The following is a 13,912-nucleotide window of genomic DNA, read 5'->3' as shown; positions in this document are numbered from 1 at the left end:
TATTTGTGAACCATGGACCATCAACGCAGCAGAGCAAGCTAGCACTTGCTACACAGGCAAGACCTACCTCTCCTCTGTGCTTTCCAGGCAATTTAAAGCTCTGTATTCAAATGCCCCCCACCCACATTTTTGCTCTGGAGCTTTCCCTGTGAAAACCTGCTCTTTAAAGATGAATCAGAACAAACAGCAATGCACAGAAACCTCAAATTTCTGTTTGTTGTGCTTCAGCTGAAAGGAGTTTAATCACTGCCCCCAGCCAGCATGCCACCAGAACTGGCAGAAATGATTCTTCTGGCAATGGCTACTGCAACCTCTTAACTCACAATCTCAGGAGAGACGAGACACATAGACAAAAAAAATATTCAACCATGCTATCCAGGCCCAGCTCTCTGCCTCTTAAGAAATTGCCTCTTAAGAGTGAAATGCTAGGCAGTACATATTTGTCCTGATTTGAGGCAGTCTCATATCTGCACGTATTTGCCACTCGGTTTGTACATGGCCCCACCTACCCTGTATGAACCTGCCATGTGATTTGACATGTTTTACCTTAATGGCATGTCTTACAGCAGTAGAGGCTACTAAGTCCAGGCCCTCCCTACACTGTACTTTACCCAGTCTGTTTAAAAGGGATGAAAAATTCTACATTCTGCTTAAACACTTGGCAATCCCAAGAAACCAGAGTACAATACATTTAGAACTAGTGGGAACTGCCTGACACTGCCCAAAAATTTGTAGAAAACCACCACCAAATGTGGTTTTTTTAATGGATAGTGTAATTTGTGTTCAAAAAGTTGCTTTCTCCCCAGAGAGGCATTGTACTGGCATCAGTCAGGCACCTTTGTTATATCTGTTTTGGCACATACTAAAATCTCTGTTTGGGCAAACCTACCCAGACACGTAAAAGCTGCCATGAGCTTTAATTTCTAATTTTAAAAAACGGCTTTCACCTTTGCTAATTTTAATCTATACTTTTTCTGCCGTTTTGTCAACCACTTACAAGTTTTATTTATAGGGAAGCAATACACACATTGTGCTAAATAAATAAATAAATATATATAACTGGCATGAGTCACTTTATCTCAGCACAGGGTTCTTGTTGTAAAAGTATAACGGGTAGGGAGACCACACATACCACCTTTCAGAGGATAGAAATGGAATAAACATATCCCCTAGTCTAGCATTTAAATTCAATTTAAAAACAGCAACAATGCACATACATTTGATGCATTTCACCATACTCAATCTTTTATTGGAAACATTTCGGCAGCCATTTAATTATACAGAAGCAGCATCAAACCACTCTCTTCACAATAGAAACTGTAGCAAAAGTGCACTTTTAATCTATAGTATATATATCTCTTAATATTTTCTATTTCTTACAAGGCATTTTATTTGTAAAAGGATTATCACCAATTATACAAAATAGAAGTGAGTGGTCCTATGTTCTGCCTTATGTTCTCCTACATTACGCTGCCATTTGCTGTTTAGTGCGTGCCTTCACACCTGTGACCTTCCTCCGAAGACCTACAAGATGACAGGCTTTGCTTAACGGCCCCATTTTGGGTCTTTACGGGTGGATTTCTAGCCAAGAGAACATTCGCATGTAATGCATTATCAAGAGCCAGTTGTCAAAGACTTATTTTATTAGTGATGACAACCTCTGAAGAAAAGATTACTTTTGCATATTTTGGCATTAATATATTAGGCAACATCAGTTTTCTCCCTGAAGTGGTAGAAGTGTGAATACTGAAACCTGACAGTTTGTCCGTTTTTAATTGCAGAATTTGTTGCTAGCAGAATTCTGCCGGGGAGACAATTGCGTAAGAAGACATTAAGAGAATGTGACGTGGTGTTTGCACATAATGGTTGGGGTTTTTTTGGGGGGGGGGAGCCAGAGCACAAGTTATGGATTTGCAATTAAGTAGATCTCCTCCTCCTTGACAGTGAGCATGATACGGAGGGCTGCTTTGGGACAAGCAGAGGTGGCTTTAATGTTACAACCAAATGGAAGGCTGAATCTCCATTTCCACTCACGTGTCCCAGTACAGAGTTCCATGTGCTCTAACACTTACAAGGAGCTGCTGCGCATGTTTCCCATTGCTACAATGGAGGCAATCCTTATGTTTTTAGAGGACTGCTCAAAGTGTCTCCCTCCACTTGAACATGCTGGGAAGCCATTTCAGGTGGGAATGCCAATTTAGGCACAACAAAGACTCCCCATAGCCAAAACTGGTCACTGGATCCTGGACCACCCCACCCAGGAGGCACAGTGGTGACCAATTCAGGTGGCAGGATAAACAAGGGCAGCAGATCTGGTAAACAGACACTAAGTGAAATTCAGTCTTCATGAGCCTTGTTTTTCTGTTGAAGCAGCAGCCAATCAAGAACTCGGCAATTATACATGGTCCACTTAAATCCACTTAAATTGGATACTTCTCAAGGCATCGGTACATGTTGACCTCAGTTATTTCTTCTTAAACTCCCACCGTTTCCAAAACAAGGATGATTTGTTCATTAATTCTCAGAATTAGTGTTGCCTCTTAATAGGTACTTATAGAATGTAGATTCATTCCAAAAACTGCCTTTTTGTTTGTGTGGGTAGAGTTTGTTATACGCTGAAACAAACAACAAATATATCTATTTTCAGTAGAGGGCACTTTTGGCTTATATAAGAGCTCCAAGAAATACAATCAATTCAGCTTACAGGTCCTCAAAGACTTCCATCTACTTTTTGCTCCTTTAGATTCTGCAATATTGCGGCTTTGAGTAGCGAATACATTATAAAACACATAAAAACAACATTTCAATAAGATTTTGGGGGAAAACAAAGTGGGGATAAATGAAGAATAAGAATAGTGTTGTCTGAAATCAAGATGCTACCCTTTGAGGAAATTCACAACACTATAGGAACAACTTTTTCTTTTCTTTTTTGCCACACACAGAATTAAAGGCATGATATTTCCAATACAATTTAATCTGGCAGCAATCCTGTTTTGGGCCACCAATAGCAGTCAGCAACTTTCTGCAACTCACACCCTAAAACAGGTCTTGAGCTGACACTGAAGACTGAAATCATTCTGCTAGAATACAGAAAAAAAACAGGAGAAATAGAAACCAAGGGACAGTCTCAGGCCATCAACCCTGAGTGATGAACTAACTGTATAATGCTACTGAAAAACAAAAACAAAAAATTCCTTGGTTCTTGAATGTTCAAGCAGGCATATTTCAAGTAGAGGTAACACAGATTTGGGAAGATAACAAGTATAAAATAGCCCAGAAAGAAATCCAAAGCAAGATGCCTTCTTGCTAATGGCAGTTGTTGTCCTTGAGAAAATGTCCCAGTTTATGTCCTGGTGACATCCTGCGGTCCTATGGCAATGATGAGGTATTGATTTTACTATCATTACAATGTCCTATCTGAGCAGGGGCTTGGTTCCTTTTCTGAAAACATGCAAGATGCTTCAAAGTGCACTGACTTAGTGCCTTGATTCATAGAAGAGGATATATCCAGATTCTGAGTTTTTGGAACCGTCCGGAGTTACTCCATAGAATTCTTCAATTGCTTTAGGATCAATTTTCTGCAATTTAAGACAACAAGAAGATTAAGGAGGGGGAAATAACATCACTACCTGTTGAATCTCACTTAGTGTCTCCCCCCCCCCTTTAAATTCAGCAAAATATTTATGGGAGGTGGTGGTGGTGGTCACAGAGAGACTGCATCAGAATTAAAAGACTTGGAAAATTCACTGGGATTATGCAACTGGCTATTTAATTTGGATTATTAGCCACACATTACCCCTAAGTATACTACAGAAGGACAAAAAATGTTCAAAAACAAATATTTCCTAGCCTAAAAAGGTACCACTGATTAATCAAGCAGGACTTTAATTAAAAAGGGGGCTCATTTTAAAATATAAAAGCTTTCAATTTCTATAGAAACTTAGAAAATAATCTTAGAAAAGCTACAGTGGTACCTCGGGTTAAGAACTTAATTCGTTCCGGAGGTCTGTTCTTAACCTGAAACTGTTCTTAACCTGAGGTACCACTTTAGCTAATGGGGCCTCCCGCTGCTGCTGCGCCGCGGCCATGAGATTTCTGTTCTCATCCTGAGGTAAAGTTCTTAACCTGAGGTACTATTTCTGGGTTAGCGGAGTCTGTAACCTGAAGCATCTGTAACCTGAAGCATATGTAACCCAGGGTACCACTGTATTTTGCTTTAGGCTATGGAACTCTTTGTAATTAGAGACCATGCATCCTTTCCCTCTTAAGATGGTCTATTATCAACAGTAAATTGCATTAATTCTACCTTATAGTTACTTACTGGCACCGTGACAGCTTATCTTTTCTTTTTTAAAAAACAAACAAAAAAACTTTTTACTTTCATATGTTTTTTCCCTGTAACCTGCTTGTTATTACAATTTAATTTAAAAGTATTTGAAAAAGTTAAAGGAAATGCATTCCTTTAGATTCTCCATGTCAGCGATGGGCAGGAGCCCGAGGAGTAGGGGCATGTGTGTGCAGAGGAGGCAGGTGGGAAGAATAATCTAAGGGGAGGGCCAGTGATTTGTGTGGTTCTGTGGAACCGGTGAGACAGCTGCCTGTGGCGGTAGAAGAGGAGAGTCTGGAGGAGGATACTTCGCCACAGGAGGATTTATCACCAGTGCTAAATCCATTTCATTGATAAGGCCCATAAGGTAATGGAAGGTAACATTTGGATGTATAGGTAAAAAACAAGCAGACATTTAATTTATCATAGCTAGCACAATTCTTCAGAAACTGGCAATTATTGGCAAAAACCCAAAAATATAAAGAAAGCTGTTAGTATTGATCTACAGTGCAAAAGTAGATTTTGGGTTTGATGGATACAATCCAACAGCCCCCCTTTTTTTCACTGGGGTGGGGGTGGGCTTTTTCGCTGGGGTGGGGGTGGGCTGGATTGGGCAAATGTATGGATGGAAACCCCAGAAACAAGGTGTGTGAAGGGCCTGAGTTAGCCTGGGATGCACAGGACCCAGAGCAGCACATGATACAACCAAGACTCATCTGGGATTAAAAAACCATGCCAGCTTCAGGTTCACAGCATTCTGTCTGCCTGCCCTGTTCCCTGCCTTCTACCCTAGCACAAGAGGCAGACCTGTGGATGTGATGGTGGCCCCATCTTTTCATCAAGCCCCATGGTTGCCAAGCTGGGGTTTCCATTTCTGTCCAAATCTATGTTGTATTAGTAAGTACCACCAATATTGAGGTTTTATATTCTTAAAAGATGTGTTAAATAAACTTGGGAGCACTGTTTCTCATAGCCAACACTATTCTTTATTAGACATATTAGGACCCGGAGGCACAGTTGGATCTCACCAACCAGTTCTGGGCACCACAGTTTAAGGAGGATATTGACAAGCTGGAAGGTGTGCAGAGGAGGCAACCAAGATAACAAAAGGTCTGGAAACCAAGCCTTATGAGGAACGGTTGAGGGAGTTGCGTATGTTTAGCGGGCAGGAGAGGAGATTGAGAGAGGGTATGATAGCAGTCTTCAAATATCTGAAGGGTTGTAATGTGGAAGATGGAGATGGAGTGAGCTGCTCCAGAGGGTAGGACCCAAACCAATAGATTAAAATTAACACGGAATGAGATTCTGACTAAACCTTAAGAAGAAGTTTCTCACATTAAGAGCTGTTCAGTTGAACAGACTCCCTCAGAAGGTGGTGGGTTCTCCTTCCATGGAGGTTTTTAAACAAAGGTTGGATGGCCATTCTGCTAGGGATACTGTAGCTGTGATTCCTGAATTGCAGGGGTTGTACTAGGTGACACTTCTATGATTCTTTGAAATGTTCATATATGAAGGTGAAAAGGGATATGGGCATTTGGGACTTGCAATGATTGCACCACAGAAGCAGACCTGTGATTCAGATCCTTGCCAATCTCCTGTTGGGCCAAAGCAAAAACAAGTCAAAGACTGGACAAAAACAGCAGAAGGTATAACCAGGCTCTCAATGTCCTGAGTAATGATGGAAGGCAGGCAACTGATACCAATGTCTGATTTAACAGAATCAACTGGGTAGCAGAGGATATGATATAAGCCATCCAACAAATTCAGGAGGAATCAAACAAGTCACGTCAGGAGATACTAGCAGGTGCTGGGAGGCAAGTTACTAGGGAGAAAAAGGAGAAGATGATTAAATAAAAATTGAGAGCACTCAGAGAACATCACAAAGAAAAACAGAAAAGGCAGCTGGGAAAAGATGAACCAACACAGGGCTCATAATACAGCAACAAGAAGTCATTACTCGAATTAGACCAATGACAGCTACTCAGATCCAGGCCCTAACCAGGGAAATAGAGCCACTGACAGAATGAACAGTCTTCTGGCTCACATGGGCAGTGAGGCTGTGGAAAAGTCATGGTAGGTCTGCTGGGACTTTAAATGCACTAGCAGAGGCTAATGGTTCAAGAGATCCATTGCACCCCTACCTGTTTGATACCAAGATAAGGATTCCTGAGAAAAGTGGTTCAGGAGCCCAGCTATAGTAGTACTGGGGGAGCTGGATACAATATATTCCAATGCAATCCAGCAGAGACCAACTCAGATCCTGGATGGATATGTAGCCATCAATAAAACAGCAGCTGCAGTTACTGATTGGTGACACATAAATCTGGGGACAGAAACTGGGATTCTGAGGACTCAGACTGGCAGTGGTGGGAGGATTCTTCCATCCCATCCAGGCATTTGTCACTTTCAATGTGGAGCAGGATCCAGATGGTGACTCTAGAGCACCAAGACTTGCCAATGACACCCTAACAGAAACTATAACACTGACAAAGAATACCTGGAAACACGGAATTCCATTTCTAAAAGAAAAGGGAGCAAGAACAGCTGTCCTCTAGAGTGATCTGATGACTCACCCCAGTGGGAACCCCAGAACCAACCTAGCCCCAGGGGACCAGACTGGCAGCAACCCATGCCACAAATGTCAATGGGGAACTCAAGATAGGTAGGCAGGTGCCACGGCAAAGGGAAGGGTACACACTGTACGTATGGCTTGATAAGGAACGTGGAAGATGTGGTCCTCGAATGATTTGGAGACAGACCCATATAAGAGAAAAGAAAGGAGGCTAAGCTCTGTCTCTATGGGGTTATAGGCATCAGATCTAGAATACACTGTGGTCCCTGGGAGCAGAGGCCTTTCCACAACCCATCAACCAACCAGCTGATTACTAATTCTGTAATAAAAATTAAGAACAGATAGGGGAAACCTGGGGGTCCCATAACCCTGACCAGTGGCTAAATTGTGGAGGGCTCCCCTCCCCACCCAACAATAAGCCACTTAATTAACCACACAGCTTGGTTGCAATATCTTTTCCTTTAAACAAACAGAACTTTCCCCACACATGAAAAAATCTTTCAGACTAAGAACTGAAAAGGAAATGGGTTCCAATTTTCATTGCCAGTCCTTTCAACAACAATTCTTAAGAAAAAATAGCCAGGGCATGAAAACAACTTCTTCCCGTTTCCGCAGCTATTTTTCACAATCTGATAAACACTTTGACGCTGCTGGCGAAACTATTGGCTTCTGGAAGTGAAAACACATCAGTCTCATGGCAACCAACACCCTTATGTTCCTTGCCCTAATATCAAGAATACTGCAGGATCAATACTGTATTTTTGGAAAAGTTACATCTTCATAGCCTTGAAACTTAGCAGTACAAGTTCTGTGTTGACTCAGAGTGTCTTTTCTAAATGGCCTCCTTTGTCTCTCTGGTGGAAAGCAGTGAATAGTGACGGCACTCTGACCCATTGACTGCTATGTCTAGACGTCAACAGATGTTGCTCCAATCAAACAGGGAAGAGAAAACATGATCTAGACCAGTGTTTCTCAACCTGAGGGTCCCCAGATGTTGTTGGACTACAACTCTCATCATTCCTAGCCAGCATGACCAGTGGTCAGGGATGATGGGAGTTGTAGTACAACAATATCTGGGGACCCACAGATTGAGAACCACTGATCTAGACAGTGGACAGTAAATGGGATCAATTTTTTCAAGTGCAGATGTAACATGGGTACTTTGGTCGGCAAATCTGGAACTGGACAGGAACGAAACAGTCCCTCCCTTTCCCCCACTCCAGGGTGATCATCCTCTTTTATTCTGGATATTTAACTGGGATTTTGCACTACCTGTGCATCTATGTAAACCATTTTAAATGCAAGTCACAATTCCTTTGTAAATGAGAGATTGAACACATGCTTTGAAGTGGGTTTGCACACTATGGTTAGAAGAGACGTTTAAAATTATGCTGTTGCCTTTAACAAGGCAACCAACAGAGTCTGTAATAATTTAATCACTTTTCAATATCAACCACCTTCAAGTCAGGGCAGATGATTACCATCACCACCTGTATCAGTTGACTTCAGTTGTTCCAGGACCTGCACTGAACCCCAGCCTTCAAGATGGAACTTTATTAATTTTTGCCTCCCTTCTCCTTCCCTTCCCCATCCTGCTCTTTGCTTACTTATGAAGCCCATCCAGGACTTCTGCACTTGTTGCTATGCAAAAGCACCCAGTGGCAGATCTCTTAAGACTCTTTCTCTCCCCGACTCTTTTTAACCCTTATTCTCCACTGTGACCATCAGTGGAAAAGAATGAGAAAACAACAGCAAAAAAACCATCCACCAAAAGTGTTTATGGGACTGGTAAAAGCAGCTCACTTTTCACCAGTGAAGGTTAAACGCCTAAATAATGTGTCGTGACAATGACTTGCATCCAAGACACCGTAAGAGTTATCACCAGAGTGTGAGAAGGTGGCATAATATATAGACATACCTCTACAATATCATCGTCAAACAGCAACCAAAAACCATGACTCTTCACAATGGTGATGTAATGTCCACGGTTTGGACCACTGGAACAAAACGAAAAAGTTGGTGCTGACCTGTAAAGCCCTGAACACCTTTAGCCCTGTATACCTGAAGGAACATTTCCACCTCCATTGGACACTGAGGACCTTCTGATGGTTCCCTCCCTGTGAGAAGTGAGGTTACAGGGAACCAGGCAGAGGGCCTTCTCAGCAGTGGCACCGGCCCTGTGGAACGCCCTCCCATCAGATGTCAAATAAAGAAGGAACTATACAACTAGAAGACATCTGAAGGCAGCCCTGTAGAGGGAAGTTTTTAATGGTTTATGTTTTACTGTGATGTTTTAATTTGTTGGAAGTCGCCCAGTGTGGCTAGGGCAACCCAGTCAGACAGGTGGTATATTAATATCATACATTAATGGTTGTCACCGAAACCTACAGGGTTTTTTTAAGTGTGTGCGAATACAGGATCCACACAGCAATGTAGGCCTAATTCTTAGCAACCTGGGAATCTGTGTCTGTGCTCTACCACTTCAAGCAGATGGCGGTTCACAAGACTGAACAGCCCTCCAAACGAAAACATTTCATGTGCAGGGCAAACTAGTCAGGGTAGCGGTTAGGCTGCAACCCTTCTCACTGGCATTTACTGTTCTTTGGGAAAGGGCTGTGTGACTCAACAGCAGCACACATGCTTCGGATGCTGCTGGCCCCTGACTCACCCCCAGCATCTCCAAGCAGGGCTGAGAGGAACTCCTGAGCCACTGCCAGATAGTGCAGTCACTACTGAGCTAGATTGACCAATGTTCTGACCATGTCTAAGGTAGCCTCCTATGTGCAGGTAATGCTCCCTTTTGCCATTTTTAATTGGCTATCATTGTTAACTCGGTGCTGATGAATTCTCACCAGGTGGCGCTGACTCCATGAAAATATAAACCTTTAAAAACATTTGGTCAAACTATACTGCTTTAAATAATTTCATTGTTCCAATAATAGATTTTATTTCAATTTCCTTTTCAGAGAAGATGGGAGCAGCCTACACCTGGCTTCTACAAATAACTCAGCATTTCTAAACGATCAGTCGAAAACATTAATTCATGTATAATTTGTGTGCGCATCAAGCAAATGTCTTAAATTACTGTAGGGGGCGGCAGGGAGTGGGGGAAATCCAACAATAGTTTTTTGCTTTTTAAAAACAAATTGAGAACTCTTCCTTGATTGTACAAATGAGATGGAACACATTAAGCTACTGTAACATATAAAATAGTTATCAGTCATCTGTCACCTGCAGTCCTGAGCAGCCATTCCCTAGTGAGCTACCCTCTGAGATGCAGACTTATTATTATTACTAGTATCACAACCACATTTATTACTTGCCCTTCACTAACAGGGCCCAGGGTGGGTGACAACAATTTAAAAAATCAGTATTAAAAACAGTTACAGATAGGTAGCCATGTTGGTCTGCCATAGTCAAAATAAAAAAATTCCTTCCAGTAGCACCTTAAAGACCAACTAAGTTAGTTCTTGGTATGAGCTTTCGTGTGCATGGTATCTGAAGAAGTGTGCATGCACACGAAAGCTCATACCAAGAACTAACTTAGTTGGTCTTTAAGGTGCTACTGGAAGGAATTTTTATAGTATTAAAAACAGTTAAAACAAACTACAAGCACAGGATTAGTGTGCATCCTGAAAACATACATCTCAAGCCATAGCAAAGAGGTGCCTCTTTCACATTTCCTGAAATGTGAAATTCCACAACTTAGGGGTTGCCAGAGGTGATGTCCTCTGCAGGGATAGAACCGCCACCCCTTCTGAGGGCAGTAGAACTACCAAGACAAACTACCAGGTATTCTGCTGATTTTACGCCCGGAGTGAGTCTGTAGGGAAGGAGAGGGTCATTTGGTGCCTAAGTCAATTCGTATTTCAAAAAACTAGTGTGAGCCCATTGAACTAGGCCTAGAAACAAACCTGCAGCCAATGCAACTGTGTTAGAACAGGGGCTATATGAGTTCTATAGGGAAGCCCAGCCAGTAATCTGGCTGGAGAATTGTGAACCAGATGAAGTTTATGAGTTGTCTTTAAGGGCATATTGGAATAATCCAATCTGGAAGTTACCAGAGCATGGAGTACAGTGGTTAAGTCATTGCTGTCTAGAAGGGGCTGTGGTTGGCAAACAGCAGCAGCTGGAAGTAGGCATTCCTAGTCACTGAGGCCATCTGAGCCTCAAGTGATAATGTTGAATCCAGCAGTACACCCAAGCTACAAACCTGCTCCAGAGCAAGCCATCTTCCCATGTCCTTGACTTGAGAACTTGGAACACATAACATCTCTGTCTTTTCAGGATAGTTTCTATTTCTTGGTCCACATCCAACCCACCAATACCTCCAAACACCAGTATAGCACCTCAGCCACCTCTCCTGACTCAGATGGGAGAGACAGATAGCGATGGGTGTCATCCACATATCCCTGCAAGAACCCTGCAAGACATCACAGGAAAGCTCCCACAGTGTCAAACATAGCTTCCCATAGTTACTTTGTGGAAATGCCCCTGAAGATATGAGAAAACTATTGAAGTACAGTGTGCTCAAGTCTCACTTTTTTGAGCCATTCCATCAACAATGTCACCAAACAGGGCAACTGAGGCAGTTTCAGAGCAAGACAGAAATGGATCCAGATATTCAGTCTCCTCAAAGCATGCCTGAAGCTGGATCAACACCACCCTCTCAAGTACCCTTGTCTCAAAAAGGGATATTTGTAAACAAGTACCGCCCCAGCGGGAAGGTAAACAATGTTTTCATGCACTGCTCTGGTTTTTCCAGAAGCGGCATAGTCATGCTGGCCACATGACCTGGAAAAACTGTCTCCAGACAAACGCTGGCTCCCTCAGCCAGCAAAGCGAGATGAGCGCCGCAACCCCAGAGTCGTCCGCAACTGGACTTAACTGTCAGGGGTCCTTTACCTTTTTAATGGTTGCTTAACACTTCCAGGTAGAGGGAGGTACTAAGGAGGTTCTAAGGAAGTTCAGAGTGGGTGGTACCTCTCCCTCCTCAAATGAAGCACTGATCACTCCCTGGACCCACCCAGTCTATCTACTATGGCCAATTTTAAGAAGCCAAGATGGTCAAGGGGGTAGGTGGTCAACCACACTTCTTCAAGCTGGTCTTCATCCTCAGACACGCAGGTCACTAAAGTACAAAGACAACCTATGTGCTCCACAGCAATAGTGAGTACACTCAGGAGAGATCATGCTGATAGCTCCACATACATCACCATTCCACAATGTGATGAGAGTCTCAACATGTCAGCTGGGAAATCCCCCAGAGCATTCAGGAATCCACCAGACTCCATAATTCTGAGGGTAGACCATCCTATGGGAAGTGCCATCAGCTGGTGAAGACAGGTAGCAAAGAGCAGAAGCAGAATGAACAAGAGGGGGACTACTTTGCACAAGAGAAGAGAGGTGAAAGCTGTAGGAAGATTTCCTTTAAAGTGTTTTGAGAGAAGACTTGTAATAGAGGACATGCAAGACACTCTTGTGTTCCTCCAGGTGTTGCTGGACCACAACTCCCAGCCAACATGATCAGGGAACCAATTATCATAGGCGAATTATCTTGAATCTGTAGTTCCGCAACATCTGGAGGGCCACATTCTCCCCACCCCTGAAGTAAGAGAAAGCTTGAACAGACCAAAGAGACATGCAGTCCAGCACCTGTTCCTACAGCGGCCAGGCAAATGCTTATGGGAAGCCCACAAGCAGAATGTCTCCAAACAGACAAAGAACAGACAAATATTTTCCCCAAATACATAGCAAATGCTATAGCACATGGTATGCATGTGATCCCTCATAGTTTACCTGCCGCAATGAATAACTACAGCCACAAGATCATACATCCTATCTGGGTTTGAAGCATCTCCTGAAGTGTTGAAGAGTCGAAGCTCCAAAGGAAAGACTACACGGTAGGAAAGTTTGGTATATCGATGCAGATGGTCTATGTATTTGAATCTTTTCAAGTGCAGAGAAAGAATCATGGGCAACTTTTTCACTCGCATCCTAGGTCCACAAAATAAGACCAAAAGAGAATGAGATGGTGGAGGGTGGAATCCATGTTATGAAATCACTCTGAATTCTAAGAAAGATTGTTTAAAACAGCAAACATGGTAAGTTATTCAAATAAATGGATAGCTTTTTCAATATTAGCAAATCTGAAACATTTCTCAGTACCTCTTTTGTGCAACACTGGGAAGAATCAGTGAGGCTGTTTGCCAACCTGCTGCCCTCTAGATGTTTTGAACTACAACTCTCATCAGCCTCAGCCTACAAGCCCTCTTGTGCTGGCTGAGGTTGATGGAAGTTGGAGTGCAAAATATCTAGAGGGCACAAGGTTGGTGAAGGCTGAGAAAGAGCATTATGGAGCATCTGGACTCAAAGCAACTTCTTATATGGCCCAAAAGCATCCGCCTCTCATCACAACAAGGAAAGCAGAAGAAAGAATGAACTCTGCCTTTTGGCTCTGGCTGCTATTGACTAAGAAATAAGAACAATTGATTTTCTCCTGTATCCGTGAGAAAAGTAGGAGGCAAAAGTGGTAACACTTACTCTTACCCAACCATCCAAGTCAGATGGCTTTAATTTGTTTTTGCAGGTTATCAGTCGGCATTTTCCAAAAGGAGAAAATATTGAACAGAAGATATTTGATTGGCTCTGCTTCAAAACACAAAATATGTTCCTGCTTTGTATTGAGACATGACAGCTTCCTTTTACATAAGTCACACAGGATGAAGCTTATCAGGGTCGCAGCCTACACATGTAAACCTTCAAACACTCTGCATCAAGAATACGAAGTTTTGTACCTGCTGAATTCTGCAACTTGCTGAGTTAAGTCTCTTATTTTGCATAAATCATTCATCACCTTTTATAAAATAGGTTTGAACAATTGATTCAGATTCTGAAAGTCATGCACAGAGCTTCTTCAGGGCACCCTCAACCAATGCCTGGCTATTGGAAACTTAGTTTAGTCATCCTTCCAGCACCTGAGATTTCAGCAGGCATAGTTTCAAGAAATCCAT

At 42.6% G+C, this 13,912-nt stretch overlaps 1 protein-coding gene across 4 annotated transcripts in view; it reads right to left on the bottom strand.

Annotated features, from left to right (window-relative positions):
* Positions 1-1,214: 1,214 nt before the first annotated feature.
* Positions 1,215-13,912, bottom strand: part of LOC309523964 (ubiquitin carboxyl-terminal hydrolase 12-like) — a 56,208-nt gene continuing 43,510 nt past the window's right edge. For 3 of the 4 annotated variants that reach the window (XM_082208276.1, XM_082208275.1, XM_082208278.1), the window contains 3 exons: positions 12,699-12,896; positions 8,818-8,896; positions 1,215-3,578 (listed from right to left, as the gene is read on the bottom strand). In XM_082208276.1, the coding sequence (XP_082064402.1) occupies positions 3,477-3,578; positions 8,818-8,896; positions 12,699-12,896 (379 nt within the window). In that variant the 3' untranslated portion in view covers positions 1,215-3,476. The remainder of the gene's footprint in view (positions 3,579-8,817; positions 8,897-12,698; positions 12,897-13,912) is intronic. The other variant, XM_082208277.1, reaches the window with a different exon arrangement.

The sequence above is a fragment of the Podarcis vaucheri genome (genome assembly GCF_965113315.1).
Source record: "Podarcis vaucheri genome assembly, chromosome: Z".
In the NCBI taxonomy this organism is placed as follows: domain Eukaryota; kingdom Metazoa; phylum Chordata; class Lepidosauria; order Squamata; family Lacertidae; genus Podarcis; species Podarcis vaucheri.
The sequence above is the reverse complement of the archived record's forward strand: the minus strand, read 5'-3'. Positions and strand labels throughout refer to the sequence as shown.